This window comes from Nematostella vectensis, chromosome 14, assembly GCF_932526225.1.
Source record: "Nematostella vectensis chromosome 14, jaNemVect1.1, whole genome shotgun sequence".
In the NCBI taxonomy this organism is placed as follows: domain Eukaryota; kingdom Metazoa; phylum Cnidaria; class Anthozoa; order Actiniaria; family Edwardsiidae; genus Nematostella; species Nematostella vectensis.
The window spans coordinates 11,878,113-11,902,468 of record NC_064047.1 but is presented as its reverse complement, the minus strand read 5'-3'; the positions used below and the strand labels follow the sequence as shown (position 1 = coordinate 11,902,468).

Here is a 24,356-nt window from a genome sequence, read left to right as displayed (position 1 = left end):
ATTTTCATTTTGTCGATAAGCTAAAAGTATTTTATGTCATTGTCAGATTACGGGTGTCACAGATTTTGCCCTCTCAGCCCTTGAATCGTTGAAGGGTCAATGCCTAGATGAAGCGTACAACAACGTCACCCTCTACACCAAGGACTCTAACGGCAACCCATTAGAGCCTCCCTCAGGTAATAGTAAAACAAAATTATACATCAGACCCCTAAGAGGGTAAGGAAATTAACTCTTCGTTTACTCTAGATTTGTTTACAGTGTCGCTAAGAGGTCACAAGAAATTTATAGAAAATGGTGGCATAATGATTCTCACTTTCTCAGTCGCCAAAGCGCTGCGTCTGGCCAAACAGTCACAATAGGGGACTTGCGAGATCACATGACCTTTTGGGTGGCAAATTTAAGCCGAAATAACCACAGAAATTACTGCGCCCTTCACGCCAGAGAACAACGGAAAAATAAGCATTTAAATGAAAATAGATCCTTTCTGAAAAAAAAAAAATTCTGGCGTTATTTATAAGCGCCAAAAAGTGTTGCTGCTTTTCCCCGCTAAAAGCGTGAGCGCGCGCTAGTTTACCATCCAAGCAGTCGCGTGACTTCTTATCGAGATTCCCCTATTGTTTCAATACATAGACCTGACATGTCAATCACGCGCGCAAGAATAGCCAATCAGGAAAGAGATGATGCAATAACAGCCTTGTGGTCCCACAAATGTCCCACAAAAAGTCGGCAATCGACGGCAAAAAAAATTTGTTTGAGATATTTTTCTGCGAATCTGGACAAACAAAATGAGCATCTTACGGTCAGCGTAGAAAGTGATAGTCCTGTTTTCTTTGACCGGCCACTTTTAGTGTAGACTTGGGTCTCAAATTACAGAAAAACACGTAAAATTTCTGCAAAGAAACGAAAAACAATGAGCGAACAAACCACATATACAAAAACATTGTAAGTCCTACCATTAAACTTGTGTTTGATATTATCCTAGGTTCCTTCAATTACATATAAAGGTGCTCGCACACTAGGGGACATTTTTCGGCTACCTGACCCCGGAACATGTAGCCGTTTTAAAATCACATTCCGTACATAAAACGCGTCAGAATCTATAGCGGGGACATACATGTCCCGGAGACATGAAGCCGCACTCAAATCATTTTCCGTACAAACAAGTAAAGGTAAAGCCGGCGCTTATATATGGGGCTTGCAGCGGGGACAAAATGTATTTACGCACACACATTCGCAAAGAGACGTTTTAATTGTCCCAGGGGCAAGAGGTCGCAAGGTGTAGCATTGTTTGAGTTCCTTTTGTGGGACATTTGGGTTGCACTTCGCTGGCTTCTATTTGCTGCTTTCTGATTGGTTATTCGTGCGCTCGTCAGATCTATGAATAGGCCATTCCAGCTATAAGTTTGCGCGCGCACTCACCATGGAAACCTACCTCAACTACCGGCATGCAGCGCGCGCTTCGTTTGGTGCAAGCTTATAAAAATGCGCATGCTGCATTCTGGTAGTTGTGGTAGGTTTGAAAGATGATGGCACAAATGAGACACGAATAGAGATCAATATTTATGCCATTGTAATCAACAGATATAGTAGAAAACCTGTGTCCTAACGAGTGCAGTAACCGTGGAAACTGTTCAAACAGCACTTGTATATGCGAAGAGGGGTTTACTTTATCAGACTGCTCCATGCCTATAAATGCAGTACCAGAACTTCTTGGGTAGGTAAACAACTGGTAACATATCAATCAACACTGTACCAGAACTTCTTGGGTAGGTAAACAACTGGTAACATGTAAATCAACACAGTACCAGAACTTCTTGGGTAGGTTAACGACTGGTAACATGTAAATCAACACAGTACCTAGGCATTTAACATTCTTAAAACATCTAATATAAAATGCTAAAATGATAATGTTTTTGTTCATTCAAAAAGACAGCACCATGTTTTAAATGCAATTTTTATTTTATTAGCAGTTTATTGGGCTATTTCTTTGTTGCTTACCTAAAACTGTTTTTCCGCTTATTTAATATCTATTTTGCATTTATTTATATCATTTTTTAGAGTGAACGAGGTAGGCCTGTGCGATGTTCGAGAAGAGTCTTGCAACAACACAAGAATTATTGGTGATGGCTTCATAGCCTCGGAGAACCTCACATGTCATGCTACTGAGTTTAAGGTAGTACTATTACATTATCGAGGGAGGGGGTTAGCTGTATCTTAATTTATGATATCTCTTTTGAGGTGTTTGGCAATAATTGGTCACCAAACGCTGAACAGTTTGAGCTCCCGGGAGAACAGTTTGATCTATATGTGGTAAGATGTGACTTACCAAGCCCACCTACGAAGATAGGGGACATGGATAACCCTGGGACTCCGGCAGGAGGCTTGAGAATCAGAATATCGAACAACAAGCTCGATACGAGCCGAGAGCAGAAGACATTTGTCTCTTATGATTCCGTGTGCATTAAGTGCAACAAGACTGGATCATGCGGACTCAGGGTATGTAAGGGCATGCGTATTGATAAATACATTTTCTATAGACAATCCCTTTAGATAAAGCCCAAAAGTCTTATCTCAAGGCATGATATAAATCACAACCTGATATCAGCTTTTGTGCTGTAGACATTCTCTTTATAATTCAGCATTTAAAAGAGAGGAGCGCTTCTTGTGTGTATTGTAATATTGTATATAGTTTGATTAACAAGAAATGATTGAAATTGAATTGTTTTAACATGTCCAGTTTTAACAGTATCATGTTGTCTTAGTTCTAAAGAATTTTCCTAACTTAACAGGACCTAGTTGATTTGTATATGAAGCGCATTTTTGTTACTTATAATGATAGATAGATAGATGACGTAAATACCTTAGTACCCTTTAAAGGGCCGTCCACACGGGCAATTTTTAATTGACCAGTATTTCTTGACAATTCTAATCGTTGGTGTAGACATGCTGTCCACACAAGCAACTTTTACTTGACAATTTATCCCTTGCGATGAGCCGGTAATAGCGGCGATACTAAAAAAAGCTAGCCGTCACATAAGGGGGTTTACGAACTACTTTCATCGGAAAACTCGTCATGTAAAACTCGTTGAGCGCCTACACGATCAACTCTGTGAGCTTTTAAACAAGTAAAACTTGTCAAGTTAAAATTGCCCGTGTAGACGGCCCTTAAGGAGAGACACAGGGGAGGGAAGGGGGGCTGATGTGTCCTCCCCACTCCTAATATTTTCGCCGCCCATGCAGATGGACAACATCTACACACGTAGTTACCGCTAATCCAGGGAGGAGGGGGGGGGGAGGAGGGGGGTTCACGGGAAAATGATGCTTGTCACAAAAAAATAACAAGACGCAGATTTAAGTATATATACGTATAACTAGATGAAAAGCCTATATCCTCTCAGATACCCCCTAAAATACGAGCATCCCTATCAGGTCGACATGGAAAGAACCCCCCCCCTCTCCCCCGGGGGAGGCGTAATTGGTCATACGCTGACTGAAGCGTGGCGCTCGCACTGGTATTCGTCATTTAGACATTTATTGCCCTTTTTAGGCTGACTCGTGCATTATAAATGGTCATTGCTTTGCAAACGAGGAACCAAATCCTAAAGATTGGTGCCAACAGTGCTTTCCTACGACCAGTCAATTCACATGGAATCGTCGAAGGGGTAAAAATAGAATAAATGTAAAACTGGTATTGTAAGTGTTCCTGCATGGGGAAATATATACACTATTAGTCCGTCACCTAGAGTGTTTCTAATGCTCACCTCTGTAGAACAGCTGCGATTGGTACCATTTGTGCTATTCAGCTTTCCAAAAAACCACCTCGGACAAACAGATCGGTAGCTTTCGATTAAAAAAAATCATGTTTGAAAAAAGGTACGTGAACTTCACGACGGCCGCCATTTTGTTTCTCGGAGGAAACCCCGCGCCCAGGTCGAAAAAAAATACAATCGCGTCCAGGTCGTAAATGCCGAAGTTCGAGTTGGCAGTTGCAGATTGTGATTTGATGTTACTTTTAAATTCGGTAGTTATCTAAAATATAAATCTTTTGGGTGTTCTTTTTGCAGTTGATTCTTTGCAGAAGGCTTTGGAACACGACTCGTGTGCGCAAAGTACAACACGAAATACTGTAAGCCCTGCTGAAGTTCCGCAATATTTTAAATTGCAGTAGAAAGGTCGTATCAAATCAGCTTGAGTAAATTTATAAATTATGTAATGAGATTCGTTGCCAACATAATCGGAGTAGAGCTAAAAGGAATCATATCGTCTTCACTAGTAAAACCCTGTCCCAATTGCCGCTAATGGCATTCGACAGTATCTTACTCTACAGAAAGCGTCTTTCTCCTTATTTTATCTGTTGACAGGCCTTTTGCAAAGCTACGGAAATCCTGGAAGAAAATAACGTATTATGTTGCACGGTTGGACTGCTGTAGTATTAAAATAGTGATTCCTGTCAAAATGCCCACCCTAGTTTCAACTCATAGATTTATTCACCAGAGACATTAACCAGATTAATTCACCAGTCATTCAACAGAGTCGTCCTTGAGTAATTTCTAAAAATTTATGAGATAAAGGGGGAAATTTAATTGGTAAACCCATCCTAGTAGTTTATCGATCAAAATGTAATATTTACTTACTGGTAAATCCATTTGGAAAAGCCTAGTCGTCAAGTTTGTCCGCGTCGCTATCCGACACACTCTCGATTTCGTCTGTTGACAGGCCTAGCTGCAACGCTACGGAATTCCTGGAATAAAACGGTTTGACTGTTGTAGCATCAAAATGTGATTAGAGTCCCCATATGTCTACTCTAAAGGCTCACCTTAGTTTCAACTCATAGAGTCATTCACCGCTCATCCACCAGAGTCATTCACGAGAGTCCTTCACCAGAGTCGTTCACTAGAGGCATTCACCAGTCATTCACCAGAGTCGGCATCGCTAGAAACCTATGAGATAACAAAGGGTAAATCTATTTGCTAAACTCATACTTGTAGTTGATCGAACAATGTCACATTTACTTACTGATATTTTTAAAAGCCTAGTCGTCAAACTCGTTGTCGCTATCTGACCACACCATCCTCTTCTTCATTGGTCATGTTGTCGCATGCACTTGAGCCCTCTGTGCACTTAAGCCCTGCTTTGACGCAGCAGCACGTTTCTGTTTTGCACTTTCGTTTGCACGTGCACATCATCAGCTCTAAAACCTCTTCAGGTGCGGGCTTAGAGCCGAGCCATTCAAACTCCAAAGTGCCCTCTGTTAGTTTCCAGCCATGACCGTGAGGTGAAGGGACTTCGGGACACGCCTCCGTTGCTCTCCTCCATATGGCCGCCTGGTAATTTGCACGCGCCACATGAAGGCGCAGTGACGATTGGCAGGGTGGGAGCAACTCTGGTTCAACCTTGCCGCCTTTAATACAATGCAACTCGTACTGTAGAGCATCGACACTTTGGCACTTCTTCCCATAGAGCTGACACACTAGCTCTTGGGTCACTCTGAACGTCGCCTCGGGTACCTTCTATTCCTTTCCGATATCGCACATAGCATTGGCGTAACTCTTGTAGTGGGCGCCATTTGCCCTTGGATGAGAAGGTGGAGACGGTATCGCAGCCCGTCACGGCGTGTAGACCGATGAGACCTTGTAGAACTTTTTCCTTGGAGACACCTGGAGCGGTCCGCCTTCCTACCTTGTCTGAAACTTCGGACAGTTCAATGATTTTACTCTTTTCCCCTCTGCCTTTCTTTAGATAGCATTTACTCAGGTTGTGGGCGTGTCCAAGGAGCATTACAAGCAGGTCTGTGTCGTCGGAAAGGATGACGCACTTCCCACCCGCATGCTGGGCGTGTAATACCATTCGGGTATCAGCTTCCTCTTGACTGTATAGTAACCCAGGCACAAGGGTTGCTGCTGTGTTGGTGATCTTCCAGCACTTCTCTTCTAGTGTAGCATACATCGTCTTGTCGCCAAGTTTGTCTCTGAATTTCTCTTCTTTCCATTCAGCCACTAAAAATTGGATCACAGCTGTTCTGTTAGAGGAAACACACAAGATTTTGCTCCAGTTTTTTACGCCATAACCTGGTAAAAGTTACGCCTTCTGGCCCCGACGCACGCATCATTCTCTCTACGTTATTGATTTCAATCTTTCTGTAGACGTCAAACACCATGTCAATGCGCTTACTGGAATTAGATGTAATTGGGTCAAACACTCTCTCTGCTACAACAGCGAACGTAGCACTGGGAAAAGGCTTAAACCTTTGCAGAACCGCCATTCCGTCATAGATACTTGTGCTGTTGGCAGGAAAGTCGCTGATGATCGTTACTTGTTTCTCTAGGTGTTGTGCAAGTGCGGCCTTCTTTGTCTTACGTGGAAAACCATACTCGTCTGCCAGTGCCTACGATAGTGGTCCAAGAGGGTACATGAACACAGTTCGCAAGTCTATCTTTCGAAACTGGCCTATTAGTGCCATCCTGACGAATACAGCGCGATCTAATTGCATCGGGATCACTGCGTTCTTTGAAGAAACCTTAGTGACTTTCTTGAGATCTTTGAATGACTTCAGTTTAAGCTTCTTGAGCGGGTCAAAAAAGTCGAGGGAAGCAGAAGAAGAACACCTCTTTACTATAAAATCTCTGCATGCATTCTGGCCCTTGGTTTTCGCCCGAAGAAGATCATCTTATATCACGGGAGTTGCTGCTAAACCAGCGGACAGACTGGTTAATGCACGTCTTTGGTCAAAGGACTGCAGAATAGATTCTCTAACCCGTCAACAACATTACATACTGCCTCACTGTCCATCTTGATTCGAGATGGAACGAGCTCTTTGTGTGACTTAGCTTCACTGGGCGCTAGAGACAAATGCTCTCGGAAAATACGCAACGCCTTGAATTGTTCATTACCCATCCTTGCGTCGCTGCAAAATTTGAACTGAAGCTTATATAACCACTCCCGGTTTTGCAGTCCCAGTTGATGGTATTTTCAATCGTCTTGTCGGCCTCGTTTTGTACGAAAGGGTTCTTGGTTATCTGCGAAGGCAGCATATACATCAGGATAAGAGTCGGGTAATGAACACATGTCATTGAGGTATGGAACTAAGTAGTTCTGTCTGTCATACGCAAAAGTCAATTGAATAACATCTTCAATGCAAGCAAGATAGACTTCCCAGCTTCCGGTTCGAGTAGAATAGATTAGGTTTAACAGAAGTTGGCATAGTTCGAGGTACGTTAACCAGAATCTTGAGAGGTCACTGCCGTTTTCCTTCGTGTTGGAAATATGTGCTTCAAACCCGATTTCCCAGTGCTCGAATCGTTTCCACTCTAAAACTCGCTCTAGCTCTTCTTGGCTAAGTTTTAACTAAAGCTGTTCCAGTTCGATCTTATGCTGATTCAGCATTTCTAATTTATCTTCGTTGAGGCAGGATTTAAAGTCATCCAAAAGTAGTCTACTAATCGCTTCGTACACAATCTTATGGAGTCGGACAGCCCTGTTATAATGTTTGCCAGTTCGCACACTGTCTATAGATCCTCGGCGACCACTTTACTTGTACTGCAATGTCACGCAGTCCACCGTCCCCGAAGCGCTACGTTGTCCCTGACCTTGATATTGAATCCCGTCCAGCCTGGTACAAGCAGAAGAGGGTGGGTTATGAGTTTTCTTAGCTCAATCCACACTAGATTCATCATTCAGAGCTTGCATACGAGGAACGAACACCCACGTACTGCTCGTGAGACAACACGCCCGGTCCAATCCGTCTACCTCCATAATACTCTGGTATGTCCTTCCATACTAATTCTGCGCCCAGCGACAGTTGACATTGTCGCTTTACTGGAGGCTGCTGCAAGACCTCCTGTTCAACGATCTCATCATCGTGACCTCCCTCTATGCTGTGCTTTAGAACTAGAATGGAGTTCACTCTATGCGAAGTCCCTGCCCTGGTGGCAGTACACTCGAGGTTATCGATGTTTTCCGCTACTATCAGCGCAACATCGGGCCTGTTTTCAGGACGATTACACTTGTCCGGGATAAGTACTCGATTCAGGGCTTGTTCATTGATAACCTTTAAAGCAAAAACGGTATCGACTTCTTCTACAAGGTTATAGCTAATTCCATATCCGCATTTATGGATCATTTTAACAATGTCGGTGTTTTTGCAAAGTGCCTTTACAACAGACAGAAACAGAACACTTTTAGGAGTTTTGATGGCGCATTGAATGCGGAATATACGATGTCTTGGGTTAGTTCTTAGTTAGTTCTTATTGTTATGATCGACCTACTCTTTTCCCTGTCTAAGGATTGGCCAAAAATAAGCACTGAGCAAAATGTATCTAGGAGATCTGGGATGAAATCATCAACCTTTTCTGGCATGAGTTCTTTTCCCTCTGGCGGCCAGGACAATGCCACTGGGTGACTTTTATTATTATTTGTTTTCATTAAGTAGCTTTGCTACACTAATCACCTTCTGTCATTGCCATCACTTGCGAGATTTGCTGATGTCAGATCGCATGTAAGCTCAAAATTGCCGACAACGACGTCCTCTATTTTAATTGTAGAGGGGTAAACAAGAATTTTATTATGCTGATAATTAATAAATTCAAGCTCTTTAAACTTGTTGTATATAACGCGCAAGAGGTTTTTGTTTTGTGACTGTAACATGGTCACGCCCACTTGTTCTGCTTCCTTTGTCATTATCTGACTTATTTCCTTTAACTCTATTACTCTGGGTTTTGAGATCAAGGTCTCACAAAAGGAAAACACTGCTTCATCACTACTACATCTATCAGACGCCTTCTGTGTTATCCCCCTCCGAAGTACCGGCATTTGCTCTAGCACTAGTGTACATAATACTCACGAAAGTATTGTAAAATGTAGAATGGTATTTGGCTTCGCTACTAATCAGGTCTTTTGAGCAAATCCATATTATCTCCGTGGCTGTGGAACTCTGGCTGGTATGCTGTTCTAAATGAAGTGATGCACATTTCCTTACTTTATCATCCGCTCGAAATTCCTGCACACTATATGGGGCTTCTCTCTTGTTCTAGAACCAGAACTATACTTATCCTTCTTACAAAATATACACTTCGCTGGGAAGATGACACATTTCGGCATTGCGTTAATTCTACTAAAGGTTCGCTACAAATAATACATTTTTCGATTGATTCCACCGCCATGGGTCGCCATTTTGGTTGCATTGTAACCAGGTCAAATTACACATCAATATTATTGGCAGGTGCCCTGCCAAGAGCAAACTTAGGTCCGTCATTTTACAGGTCCGTCATTATCCAATATTATTCAAGAGAGAAGTGGATAATTTCGTGCGAAATAAACTCACGCAAAATTTTCAAGCGATAAATAAAAGAGCACATTTTAGTCAATAATTTAATTTACGTTATTCGTTTCCTTTGCCAATTTTGCGTGCGCAGTGAAGCGAATATTATGCTTTGTCGGCAGTGTTCATTTCCCTTGCTCAAAAGATGATTACAAATCCTGACTCTGCAACAAAAATTTTTTTGGCAAAGAAGTGATAGTCCAATCATTAGTCCAAGCATGTTTTAAAGCGATTGAAGCCATGTTGTAGCCAAAATAATCCTGACTCTGCAACAAATTTTTTTTGGCAAAGAAGTGACAGTCCAAGCATTAGTCCAAGAGAGTTTTAAAGCGATTGAAGCCATGTTGTAGCCAAATAATGTAAATCGAATCGTGTTGTAGGGAATAAATTAGTACTTGAACGACCTGTTCGATGGCATTCGGAGCGTTTTTATTCTTTCGAAAATCCAACCAAAACTTCTAAAATGGTTAAAATAACATATTTCAATAATACAATGCTATCAAATAATAAAAACAAATATTTTAAGCGTTCGGGAGCATTTTTATTTTAACTTTACTTTGGCGCGGGGCTTCCTCTGAGAATTTCTAATCGAAAGCTACCGATCTGTTTGTCATGTGTGGGTTTTTTTTGAAAGCTGAATAGTTTAACTTCCAAATGGTACCAATCGCAGCTGTTATACAGAGGTGAGCATTAGACTTAAATTTTTGGGGTCCTAGGTGACGGACTATATCTAGGCTTATCAGAAAAGCCTTTCATGTGGGTTGAACATGCGAATTATATTTGTTACCAAGGGCTATCGATCTTTTGCTGTGCAATCTAATAAAAGTTGTAAGTTTTCAAAAAGGAAAAAAGGAAAATGTTACTCTCCATTGGGTAACGTACACTATGGTTTTCCGTGCGAAAAGGCCCGAAATACACGCCTAACGCACGGGATTTCTTTCCGTGCTTACTGAATTTCATCGGAAACGTTTCATTCGATCTATAACATGAGAAAATAAATTCTTTTGTATAAAAATCTTTTGGCACACAACTCAAATCAATATACCTCAAGAACTATCTAAATCCAACAAGCTTTTGTTTGATATAGTTACTTGGGGTGAATGTCAGAAAATAAAGTCTCACATCGCGAGTTCGAGTTTATGTTCATGACCGGTTGATGGCGACTAGGGTTTGAGAATACCTTTTTTCGACTGGTGAGCGGCTTTTTTTTCATACGCTTTGAGTTTATACAACCCTCGTTTCTTTTGACTTCAGTTTGTGATTATTGTCTTTACTGTTGTACGTACCATGGGCAAACCAGACGAAATGTTTGTTTGTCAAATATTATAGGGAAATTCATCATCGATGAGGGAATTCCACGGTAAATTTCACGCGAAAAACGATATCGCACGAGTCGCGCAGCGACGAGAAAGTATGCACGAATCCTATAGTCAAGTTCTTTTTTATGGTTGAAGAAATTTTAATGCACTTTTTTTAGTTGGCGAAGAAGCCATCTCGTTTTTGTTATTTTTACTAGCCAATGAGACGCAAGTAGGGATTTAAACATGCCATTTATCACGTTCAGCAAGTTGAATGCATTTCGCCCAGTCAAGCAAAGGAATCGACGATTTTAAGGAGGAGGCATATTTTTTATTGGTAAATGACACAATTAGTTCGAAATTTTTACCCGTTAGAGCACAAACGCTCTAATAAGTAATGGCCTCACCAACTCTGTGAAGATTGGAAGTTCTAATTTGAAAAAAAGGCACACGATCAAATCAGGAAAGAGTTTGCGCTTCAAAACACGTATGTCTGTTAAAATTTAGATGGAATCATGACTTCCTCCGGATGGATGGAGAACGTGGAGATTGACGGCAATGTTCACCGGGGAGTTGTTAAAATGAGCTCCAGTATGCAATCCGCTCACTGCACCAGGGAGAAAACGGGTTGTGCTAGATACAGGATTTACATTTGTAGGTGGATTCACTAAACATTGCTGATCCGGAATCGCCACTGAGACAGTCGAACTAGCTGGTCTTTTAAACCCTGCCAGCGTGTTGGACGTCCGTCGTTGCTTTTCCAAGGGATTGTGGCTGTAACTGTAGATAGATTCAGGGTTTGCGTGGCCTGTCACTTTTGAGATCTCGAGTGGGTTAAACTCTTCACGGAGGGACTGAAACGCCGTTTTACGCCAACTTGTATTTGTCAACTTTCCATCGGTCAATGAAGCGGTCGATGCAATGCTTTTCATCATTTTACTGAGTTAGTTGACTCCAACTAGGCTGGTTTGGTACCAGACGCTGCTAGTAGGGGTGACAAGAAAAAATTCGGCGGGACATTTTCCCCTTGGTTTGGTGGCTGAGGTATTAGCAAAAAGCACCTTATGGATCACGTTCACCGCCGTCAGTCTTCCAAATTTTGGTGTTGTACTTTCTTGCTCGCTTGACCTTGGCCTTGTCGCCCTGGCTGTTTTTGGTTTGTCTCTCTCTGTACTCGACGTTATCGGTCACGGTAAAGTCTTGCAAGAGGCATTTATGTTGTTCTTTGAAGCTGCGCGTCCCCAAGTGCACGATGTTATTCCACCAAACCAGCTGTAAGAGAGATTTGGGGTTTGTGAGGCTTGGTGCGCCAGTCACCCACATTTTTTCTATGTCTCCCGTTTCTACTGGCTGAGCAGCGTTTGGCTAATTACCGAGGCCTTTTCCTTGAAGATCTTTCTTCTTCAGCTGTAAAACGGAAGCAACTTCTCCAAACTCGCCACCTGTGAACTTATCAATGTCGAAATTTTCGACGGCTGACGGTCTGACGGACACTGGCGCTCTAGGAAATACCTGCGAAGACCATTTCGGTAGGTTTGCAGAGTACCAGGCTCGCATTTTTTTCCTTTTTCTTTATCGGTTTTATCGTATTTCCAGAAAAAAAATGTTTCAAAAGTTCCGGCCCTTTTTCTTTGGAAACTTGACCCAGTTGCAGCGTTTCTCTGTATCTGTACCTTTCCTTGTACCAGGCGGTAAGTCGGCTATTAGCGACTGCTGTGCATTTTCTTTTGTTAGAGGCCGTCATGCTCCCTTTGAATTCTTGAATTTCGTCTTCAGTATACGTGACGATTGTTTTCTCATTCATGCTTTCCGGTTTTTCTTCCCGAAACGCCGCCATGTTGGTAGTTTGTTTTGACCCTCTTCTGCGCCTCGTACTTGCCAGAGTCAAAGGCTTTGAAAGTCTTTCTACCTTCTGTAAATTTAAACTGAAATTCGGAATGAATTCTTCAAACACAAATCTGTTCATTCAGACTATTAAACTGTATAAGAACTTTTTTCAGCGTTGAAAAGATATTGTCAATTGGGTTGGAAAAAATTTCACGGTACACCTGGGCTTTCATTGAAAACCACTTTTCAACCATTGAATTCCACAGAAAATCTCACTCTGTTTTAAACAATGAGAGAGCGCGTAAGAATTTGACTATAGGATCCTATCTTTAATCTGTGTACTGAATATATCAGTTATAAAGCCAATTTATTGGAGTTGTTGTCGTAGATTGATCTGGTTCCGTTTTAGCCGTGATTCATAACCGTTTCTAGGCGATTTTCCTCCCTCATCTCGGATCATCTCCTCCCTACTCATCTCGGTTCACCTCCTCCCCACTCGTCCTCACTCCCAAACGGACAGCTTTTCCCTTCAAAATCCTATATGCTACACGGCGGGAAAACGCACGGCGCATGCGCGTCATGTCATTTCCGGCGGGAAAATTGCCGGCGTCCTTCTCTATTGAAACAATCAACAAAACATAAACAAACCACTTCCGCCCGCGAAATTTAAAAATATTTAGCAGTATACAAAATTATTAGGCCTAAAAAATTCTCAATAGCAAGATTATTAAGTTTTCTAGCTCTCATCTTTTGCACCACATAGTTTCCAGCTTGCACCAAAGGTGAAAATGATGCTTGAGCATAGACTTTCACACTTGCAGTGCCGCGCGCTTGCCATTCTTGATGTTTCTGCATCAGTATTAGTGACTCTGGTGGATGCTAACGAGGAGGGAAACCAATGCATGTAATAAAGCAAGACGAGAAATGGCATATCACGTAGTGCGAGGCTGTATCGGTTGACAGAAGAGCTCAGTCGAGTCGCTATACTGCCGGTAGGCTCATGTTTGACGGCGACATTCATAGATCCCACATGTCCATCACGCGCGCACGAATAGCCAATCAGGAAGAAGATAATGCAATAACAGCCATGTGGTCCCACAAATGTCCCCCAAAAAGTCGGCAATCGACGGCAAAAAATAAGATTGGTTTGAGATATTTTTCTGCGAATCTGGACAAGCAAATAAGCATTTTTCGGTCAGCGTAGAAAGTACTAGTCCTGTTTTCTTTGACCGGCCACTTTTAGTGTAGAGTTGGGACTCAAATTGCAGAAAAACACATAAAATTTCTCAGAAACGAAAAACAAAAAGAAAACAAACCAGATACAAGAACAGTGTAAGTCCTAACATTAAACTTGTGTTTGATATTACCTTAAGTTACTTCAATTTCATATAAGAATGAGACTATTTGTATTATTGCTGTAAATGTTGACGTTTGCCGATAAAACTTGTAGTTAAAAGTCAGGCGTAACAGCGAATTCGGCATTCTCTTCTACTTTTTCCAGCACAATTTGCAATAACTTAGCAAAACGCCACCTCAGTGAAATAATTATACAAGAATATATTTTAGCACTATCCGATAATGCTACATACTTAATAAAACCCCGAAAGTTGCATCAAAACTTACATTTAGTTTTTAGTGTTTTTGTATTTACACTCACGGGAACCCTGCGTCTAATTTTTCCCGCGTTCTGCTCTTCTAACTCGCGGCCGACACCGTGAATTGATAAAGTTTTTGCATTATTTTCGTTGTGGCTAAAGCCAAGAAAGAAATTCGACACATCTTAACACTTTTATAATAAAAAGACGTACAAATGATCGATGGACGGACAAAGGATGGGTTTGGAAAAAAAAGGTAAGTAAAACGTCAATTTTATAAACTCAAACAGTTACTTAAGTAAAGCCATGATGGGATGTCGATGTTTTATTATACCTAGTTCCTAACTAGTAATTCAGCTAGTTTGTTCATACATTATCCCTTAAAAGGATAGAAATTGTGCAATTGATTGTTCGTAAACAAACGTCGCGTTTGTTTTAGAAAATGTTGTTATTTCTTTGCTTTTAATTCATTCAAGAAGTGAACTAATCTTAAGCTTTTTATGGGACAACTTTTTAACTGTAAATAAAGAACGATTTCTTATCCGGAGATTCTTCATCACATTTAAGTTCTGTCAGCTCTTTTATGAAAGATATCGAGCGAGGAACGGTTTTAGTTTATATTTTGTGAGTTCGAAGAACATTTAAAATTGAAAATGAATTCTGGTTTAAATTTTAGAAAAAAAAAAAGGTTGATGAGGGGTAATAGGTTCTAAAAAGATTTGCTTTACCTACACAGTTCCCTTTCTGCCAATGATTCTTTTTCACAAAAAGATCTTGAATACCCCAGATCAACGTTTTCATAAAACATCTCAAAACTCCCATCTCTTCAATTCTCATAGAAAACTAAAGACAGCTTTTTGTTGGAAACATTTAGTTCGATAAGTACCCATAGTTTTTCTCTACAGCTTTTCCTAAGAAAAATGTCAAAAAGGCAATTCAACCTCTGGCTTATTATCCCCTAAAAAACAGACTTCACATCTTATTTTTTTTGGTTCAACGTTCTATTTTAAAGGTTACTTGGAATTATTTTTAGATTTTAGGTTTATCAATTAGGTTTTGTGCAGCATAACATTTATATCTTTAGTATTCTTCCGTAGCATTTTGTCACTGTTCAATTTTTGTCAGGCGAATCCCAACTCAAGAAAGCTGCCAGCTTTAAAGGCATGATGCTAGGGCAGGATGTATTGATTACTACAGCTAAGTTACAAAAAGATAGATAATAGTTACAAATGAAAACTTGTTATAAAAAAAATGAACCAGGCTAATAAAATATACTAAAAGTAGTCAGAAACTTTGAAAACAAGTTAGGGTGGTTAATTTCATTCACCTTTTGACAAAGTGGCTGGTACAAAACACTGACCAACATTGGTCCTTATTGCAAATGGACTAAATGGGTTTTCTAGTTATAAAAAATATAGTTTTGATTTTAACTAATTAACTGCACAGGGTTTTGTGAGCCATCTACTTTTCAAATAGCTGATATTAATACAGCTCAATACTTAGGAATCTGAGATGATATTTGCAAAAATCAACAGCAATGTACCATTTGACCTTTCATGCAATAATTTAGCACTGTACATGAAAGTGATGTGAAATGAATATTTAGCTGCCTTTTTTTTAACAAACTGCATCTGATGCTTAATATGGGGGTCTAGTGTCAGTGTTTTGTACGATCCACCCAAGATGAAGTGTCAATTCAAAGAGTATTAGCCAAAAAAAACCAGTAAAGGAGGTTGATAAAACTGTTTATCCAATATTTGTAATTTCTACCAAATAACTTTTATTACCCTTCAGCTGAGAGAAAATTATAAAAATCAAGAAAATCTAGTAGTAGTGAAATGTGGAAGGAAGGGAATTTGGACAGTTTAGGCAAGTATGGAGCACATTTACTGGCAAAAACGATATGCTAATGTATAGAAACGCGTTGTGTGTTGATATGGTTTTAAATGTTAAAGAGAATAAAAAAGCACCCATTTTACTGTAAAAAACTAAAATTCATTTTCAATTCTTAAATGTTCCCTATTGGATGATACCTCCATATACACCCAACAAGTTTTTCCGGGTTAAACAACAATAAAAATATACATACTCACATATTCCACTCTACACCTGTGCATCAAGCACTTTTCTATGAACGGCTTCACTCACACATAACATATATACATACATATATAGGTATTATAATATGGCTTAAATTGATCGCATGCTGGCCCCGCTTTTAGGCAGTGCCTAAATCTATATATTATTATTATTTTCAAATGTTCATTATCTTGTATATTCCTGATGAACCAGCAAGTCTGACCTTGTGACATAATCTTGTTTTTATAAGATGCACCTCTTGATGGCTGAATGACTAATGATTTTCTTCCTAAGGAGTTGCATGATAGTATAACTTTTCAATTATGTCTTCTCTGATGGCGAACAAGTACTCAGCCTCTTTTTAGTTATGTGCGCAAGCTGTTTCGCGTAAGCGATATGGTGTAACACAAGCCGTTTTAACACTAACTTTCTATTTAGTATGTTGCTGGGTATAAAACAAAATGTTGTTTTGGCACAACTAGTTTATGCTTATAAACCTTTCCGAACGGGATTTTTTTTTGCCGTGCTCACGGAATTTCTTTCTGTGCCCACGTAATTTCCTACCGTGGTCACGGGATCTCGAGGCAATATTGGTTGTGTACCATTTAATTGGAAATTCCGGTAAAATGGCAAGCAACCATAGTGTACGTTTTCCAATGGAGGGTCACAAATGCAAAGCTATGTGTCCAGATAGCTGATGAAATTTGACATGCTCTCAAAAAGCGATACGATACAAATAATATCAAAACTAATTTTAGTCCTTATTTTTTAAACAAACAGAACGGTTCATGAGGCTGAGCGATTCAATCATTTGTTTTCCTCAGCATTTGTCTGGGCTCGAGTCTCGCCATTTCCGTTCATATTATTTGATACTTTGCTCAGTATCCTATAAAAAAGGAAATAGATTTGCATTTATGAGTTGGCTCGCTCAGCCTCTAAGGCTAAGTTCAAACGTCGTATTATTCATGAGCCGTATTCAATGCAAATGCATGCCAATGAATTGAGTTTTCATTTGCATGCATTTGCATTGAAAACGACTATTGGATAATACGACGTTTGAACTTAGCCTAACTTCAATTAACTCTACTTCCATTTTTTTAACAGTGTCAGTTCGGTTTGCATTGTTCGACGAGTTGTTATTCCCTCAGCAGGCTCTGGATCCCATAATAAGCGAAGCTTTTTCTTTCCAGTCAACTCCAATCCCATTTTCACCACACCACCAGTCCAGTTTGCTTTAGTGGACGAGATGCTGGTTCTACATATACATGCCCGGGACCCAGAGAATCGTACAGTGACCTATTCCATTAGAAGTACCGACGCGCAGGGATACTCGTTCACCTTAGACGGACAACTGAATTATACCATGACTTCCCTCAGCAAGACCTTCACATTTGTAGCAACAGATGAATGTAACGCCAGTGACACGATGACCCTCAACTTAAGAGTGATGGAGTGTCCGTGCAGAAACCGGGGTAGCTGTTATCCCCACCCTTACTACCCACGGGGATCTGGCCAGTACGAGTGCGCCTGCCCTGTAGGGTTTAATGGAAGTCGATGTGAAGTGAACATTAATGACTGCGAATCTAACACTTGTGTTAACGGTAGGTGCACATTTTTAAACAAGCAAGCTTTAAAGTTAGAGTATCATGCATTTTCTAGCATACAAGTCTGCATGTAGCTAGGCGCTTCAGTGTTTATTTCCCATGCTACCATGAGGGCTTGTCACGCAGTCGCGAAGCAGGTCAATGATACTAATCCCTCAGAAACTAATCAGAAACTAAAAAGATACTAAAAAACAGTCAGGGAGAGGGGTACTTTAAAAAAATACCTTCTTAACGAGTAAAATCAGCTAGAATCGATGCAAAGGCATTACATAAATATGGTTTTTTGAATTATCTAAAACAACTTCTGTAATTTGTGTGGATATCCTAGACTAATGTCTGATTAGAATGCCTTGTCTGGTTTCTGGTTTTAGACGCTCGCAAATTTCCATGCAATACGCAAGGAAATAGCAATAAAATGCATTTGTAAAACGTTTCTATACCGATTTAGCGGTTAGTTATTGCTAAGTTTTCAAACAGCAATCGTAGACTTTTAGTAGTATAGTACTTGGCGGTTTCGGAATGTGCTTAAACCAAGCCAAGTATATACTACTAACCTTTGTATGGTGCCATATTCTTGTATAATTGTGTGGTATCAAATTTTGGTGAAACTATATGATAAAAGATTTTGGTGAAACTATATGGTATCAAATTTTGGTTAAACTATATGATAAAAGATTTTGGTGAAACTATATGGTATCAAATTTTGGTTAAACTATATGATAAAAGATTTTTGTGAAACTATATGGTATCAAATTTTGGTGAAACTATATGATAAAAGATTTTGGTGAAACTATATGTATCACATTTTGGTGAAACTATATGATAAAAGATTTTGGTAAAACTATATGGTATCAAATTTTGGTGAAACTATATGATAAAAGATTTTGGTGAAACTATATGTATCACATTTTGGTGAAACTATATGATAAAAGATTTTTGTGAAACTATACGGTATCAAATTTTGGTGAAACTATATGATAAAAGATTTTGGTGAAACTATATGTATCACATTTTGGTGAAACTATATGATAAAAGATTTTGGTGAAACTATATGGTATCAAATTTTGGTGAAACTATATGATAAAAGAATTTGGTGAAACTATATGTATCACATTTTGGTGAAACTATATGATAAAAGATTTTGGTGAAACTATATGGTATCAAATTTTGGTAAAACTATATGATAAAAGATTTTGGTGAAACTATATGGTATCATATTGTGGTGAGACTATATTATACAAGATTTTGGTGTCAGCTTATGAATAAATTACTGGAACTATATGCTTTCTTAATTTCGTGGAATCCGTGCGGTGTGTGCGAGTGGCTTATGCATGTTGGGTATGTCTCCGAGTCGTCCAGACTCGGCGTGAAAAAGCGCAGGCTCGATTCGCTTATGCGAATCCATCATATAGTCTCACCAAAATATGATAACATAGTTTCACCAAAATGTGATACCACACAATCATACCAGAATATGGCACCATACAATGGTTAGTTGTATATACTTGGCTTGGTTTAAGGACATTCCGCAGGAGTGTGCTAAAACCGCCAAGTACTATACTACTACTTTTGTACTTTTTGGCGCTGACATAATGAATGCTGTGAGTGGTGAAGACTCAAATTGACCGGGATAAAATCAAATCATCCGAAAAAAGGTGATTTTTTTTTCATTTTGAGATCTGCATAATTTTTTGGATCAGTTTCTGATCTCTTTAAAAATAAAGATAGACAAAATAAATAAAGAAAAAAATGTTCCTACCCAGCTACCTCACGTTTTTTTAGTGTCTTTGTAAACAACGACATGTTTATATGTCGGCGGCGACTGAAATATACCGGTTTACGCTCGCTCATAAACGAGTGCATCAAACAGAATCCCACAGAATCCAACATAATTCCACTTATTTGAGCTATTTTTCATGGCGAAAAAGAATTCCACATATCTGAGATTTTATTAACATAAAGATCGTTGCGATCGATAGAGTATTCCATTAGTTTTGATTTTTCTAAAGCAGCGCAATAAACTTTCGAACAATATGTTTTCTGAAGAGAGAGGGCGAGAGTAAATCGTATTTTTATCCGTGGGCGAAACACCTTGATGCGTGCTAGCTACCTCACTATCGTTGTTCTTATGTCTTATGTCACAATTGCTTCTGGTTCTTCGATAAGACACCCTACAACTTCTACAAGCACTGGGGAGTTTGGGAGTTTGAGTAAAAACATACCGTACGACTTAGCAAGTGGGATTTTATTTCTTGTTGTGTTCTTTGCCTTACGCTCTCGTATAATTGAGGTCTCTGATTGGCTATTTTGAAAAAAAAAAGGGGGCTGATCTTGAAAATTACCTTGGCACTCCCGCTTTAAGTAAATGCAATTATTCTCTTAATACTCACAATTATATGAAAGTTCGAAGCCCTATCTCTTGGCATGCCCTGGTCACACTGGTAGAATGAAATTAGCTTTTTATGCTGTAGGAATAGTCTGGTGCTTAATCATGCCTCGTATTTCAGGCACATGTCTTGATGGTGTGGCTAACTACACTTGCCTGTGCGACGTTGGCTTCAAGGGCCAGCTGTGCAATGAGAAGGTCTCAAACTGTTCTGACGACGCTTGTTACCCTGGAGTCAACTGTACCGATATATCAGGCTGTATCGCATGTGGTCCGTGTCCTGTTGGGCTTACTGGAAATGGAAAGTCGTGCGTTAGTGAGTAATGCAAACTGTCATACTTATCATATTGATAAAACGTTTTTTTTATTGAAAATGTGATTTCTTTTCAGTCCCAACTACAACCAGTCGTACAATTTCCTTATAAGGCTATGATCGGGAGAAACAGTAAATGATTGCTTAAAAAAATGAATACGTATGAACTACTTTTAATGGAAAATTATTGCATCATTTTCAGCTCCAACTACAACCAGACGTCCAACCACAACCAAACCGTCGACATCACAGTCAACCTCCAGTACAGTACCTTTTTATTTTTATTACTTTTATTATATTTATGATATACTCTTAATTTTGTGCTAATTCAAATAAAGGGTATTACTATAGCGTAATTGGTCGAAAAAACGCCAAGACATTCTTCAGTGTCCTAGGATAGGCGCTTATTAGGGGGAAGGGGGGGGGCCTGCGAAATATGCTAACCTTTTTCCACAAGCTTTCATTTATAAGATGTTATGACGGGTAGAGCCAGTTTTCGTTACTTCCCTCTATGTACTTTCCCACTATTATGTGCAACATGTTTAGGCGAGGCGCTTTATTCATATTTATTTTCTTAGGCGAGTTTATTTTTCAGAAGCGATTTCTACGAGAAAGCAACAAGAATCGACCTTTAAGGATCAGACTACAACTCCTACCTCAGAGCCCAACTCGATTGGTACGAATACGTTTTTAACAAGTAGTATAGAGTTTGAAAATTGTTTACGCCTATTGATAACATTTCTCCGCATTCCGAAGCTTGAGTGGAAATTTGAATGCTAACTTCCATCAATACCACAAACTAAGGGTTTCAATTCGGCGCCTAGTTTTCCTACATGGCCCTAAATTAATCATTGGTTCACTACTTGGTTCAGCTGGGATGACAGAAAATATTTGTATGGTACTACATAATTGAGTTCGGGCATTGATCCAAAAAGCCGTCTTTGTTGATAAGTGCTATTGCCACGGCGTTTATTTCACTCTTTTGAAAAGGGTGTGAAGGAGTAGTGGGATCAAAAACCTTCCACTCATACAGGGCTTCCCACCAGCGTCAGTGAAGGATTTCTAAGGCATACGAATTACGCAAAGCATCTATGAATTATATTTCCATGCTCTAATTCATTAAATAAACTTAATTGGGATGTAAATGTATTCGTTTGTTGTGTTTTTTTAAACCTCAAAATCTCTATATAAATTTGTCTCGTATTCTGTGTCGATACTAAGTATATTAATGATACAAGCATGGAGATATAACTCATAGATGTTTATTTGCGTGAATTCGTATGCCTTAGAAACCCTTCACTGACTCGGGTGGGAAGCCTGTGCTTAATAGGCTCAGAGCGTGTGACGTCACCCGCGCCTACGTGGCCATGTTTGGATTTTGTCTGTAACTCTGAAAGCCCACGTATCGAGCAAAAAACGAATATATGTTTTTTTTTTTTACAAAATACGTGCTTCACGGGTATATTTGTAGAGAAGCATGGCATTGAAGCAAGAGTTAGAATACAGAAAACAAGAGAGCTCTTAAAAAAGTTGGACGCTGGTTACTCATTTTATCGTGGAAAACTGTTATTGGTTCGGGTGTCATTCGACGTGAAAAACTGATGTGATAGATAGAAGCAACGAAGAAACCATGGTCTCACGTCTCTAATTTGCCACTTCATAGTCAAATTTTAAGATGTCACTGCATATACCGTGAAAATTGTTGCAATGTGTTATAGAAAGATGCATACCAAGAAGTGAGGGCTAAATGGCAAGCTTTGTTTTTTTTTTTTTTTTTAATTTTAATTTGCATGATCCTAGGTCTTTTTCTTTCAGTCTCTCATTGTATTATTGAATTTCTTCAGGCGTACTGACATTTATTATTCAAATTTAGTACCACGGCCAGCAAAAGACAATCCACAAAAGACATCTAAGACCAAAGTGATAGTGATTGCTGTTTCTGGGTCGGTCGCAGCGGTTATCATCATTACCGCTGCCTCTCTGTTATGCCGGCGCAAGTATGTGTACCACGTGAAAAAGAGAACGCAAGTTCATGATTCCCAAGAAATAAAGCAGGCCGATCGTCACGCATATGAAAATCCGGACTACCAAGAAATAACCGAGCACACGTATGAAAGAGCCAACAAGGTCTCCACAGCCGCCTACGAGAACATCGCGCTTGACACTGTGCCAAATTTTGATGTCCCGGATAAGGGCGTCGACCCGCACCAGGAGCTCAAAGCCTTAAAGGAGACGTATCAGCCACTCGAGCACAAACCTGTGCTGCCGCCCATCCCAAGTAAGAACCCGGAGAAACCCCACGAAAATGACTATGAATAGGTTGAAAAGGTTTACGATAAAGCCTTCAAGAGCTAGCTAAACCAGGTAAGTGTAAGGAGATGGAATGGCAACTGCATAAATCAAACGATTTCACCCATTCTATGTTCGTTTCGCTTCGTTAATTAGAGTTTTCGAAAATGTTTTAGATTTTTGTGCATTGCTCGTTGAAGGTTGTTATTTTACACAGATAACAAAATAGGTCGATGGCAATATACCTGAAGCTTCTACATCTAAAAAATGGGTTTGCTAGAGTTAGTTTTCACGGCAGAATATGTACCGCTGCTTGTAGTGTGAGTTTCCCTTCGATAGACTTTGTTGTTGTGCGGCCGGGCCCTACAGAGCATCAAAATCTGTTTATTGCTCGTTGAATTTCGATATTCTACACACAAATAACAAAATAGGACGATGCGAACGATCTGAAAATCGAGGCTTGCTAGAGATAGTGTTCACGGCAAAATGTGTACCGATGCTTGTAATGAAAGGCACAAAACAAACATTTCAAACAGCGGTAGCAAATCAGATTGCGCCATTCGCCTTTAATACATTCAGTAGCGATTCCATCTACTTACCCTTCCCTTGCTAAACTAAGTAGAGCTACACGTTTGTTAGGAATTGTAGAGATCACTTGCGTGATTGATAATACCTTGGGATGGCTCTTTTGTTCTGTTTTGTTAATCAGCTTATTTCATTTACAAAATAAAAAACACGAACCGTAATAAAACAAACGGAAATAGAGGAAATAGACGAGAAAAGACAATATAGTATCCTAAAAAATATTATATCCCTTCACTAGGCCAGCATAACAAAACAGAATGAATCAAATCGCAGGTGTTTAAAGTGGGCGCAAGATCGGATCTTTTAAATGTGATATATTTTTTTTCATATAATAGTGTGTTTTCCTGATATACCAACTCTCTTTATAACGCGTGCCTTTATGTATAAACCATTAAAAAAAAACAAGTGCAAATAGTGCATAGCAAATGGAAAATAGAAGTTAAGGACCAACTACGGATTATGGCTTATTATATGCAGTAAACTAATCCATGATAATTTTCTATGCACAACTGCCACTCGCAATTAAAATGCATTTTTGAAATACAAAAAAAAACTATATATCGCATATATCACATTAAATATTTTTGGTTTGTAGTGCTAGAGACGCCAAGCTCGTGCTGATTTCCTAGCATAACGGCTTGCATGACAGGTTTTGTGTGTGTGATTGAAAATACAATCAAATTTACTGGTTGCTCAGAAAAATTCTCGATTTACGGCTGATCTATAGCAATCTGATCCAGATTTGGCCAAATGGAATCGGCTACAATGAAGCAATCGATATATTTACCTAGACATTTTGATTTTTTAAACTTGTTATACTGCTTAAGCATGTATTCTTTTTTTGTGTGTGCATGTGTGTAACTTACGGCTTGTGTGAGCTTGTAATCCACATCAGTCACCTATATTAATTCTTGCTCTTAATATGCAATGATTTGATACAGTGTGATGTGATGTGATCTGATTTGTGAAATGATTCCAGCACCAATCTGAAGAAATAAACAACTATTTGATACTACTTATTGTAGTTATTCTTGAGGCAAATTTGTTCCCGGTGCTGTTTTACG

At 39.5% G+C, this 24,356-nt stretch overlaps 1 protein-coding gene and 1 long non-coding RNA gene across 2 annotated transcripts; one reads left to right on the top strand and one right to left on the bottom strand.

The window, feature by feature from the left end:
• LOC5513284 (von Willebrand factor D and EGF domain-containing protein) lies at window positions 1–24,307 on the top strand. The gene is made up of 10 exons (XM_048721908.1): window positions 1–176; window positions 1,582–1,714; window positions 2,059–2,173; window positions 2,239–2,496; window positions 3,548–3,662; window positions 17,306–17,716; window positions 20,227–20,421; window positions 20,621–20,680; window positions 21,014–21,094; window positions 22,292–24,307. The coding sequence occupies exons 2-10, from the start codon at window positions 1,683–1,685 to the stop codon at window positions 22,735–22,737; spliced, it is 1,713 nt and encodes a 570-aa protein (XP_048577865.1). The 5' UTR covers window positions 1–176; window positions 1,582–1,682; the 3' UTR covers window positions 22,738–24,307.
• On the bottom strand, window positions 4,634–9,166 carry LOC125559857. Its single transcript, XR_007306552.1, has 3 exons — window positions 5,017–9,166; window positions 4,817–4,940; window positions 4,634–4,741 (listed from the first exon to the last, which is right to left on the bottom strand). It is a non-coding gene; the product is annotated as an uncharacterized LOC125559857 (long non-coding RNA).
• Window positions 24,308–24,356: the final 49 nt, after the last annotated feature.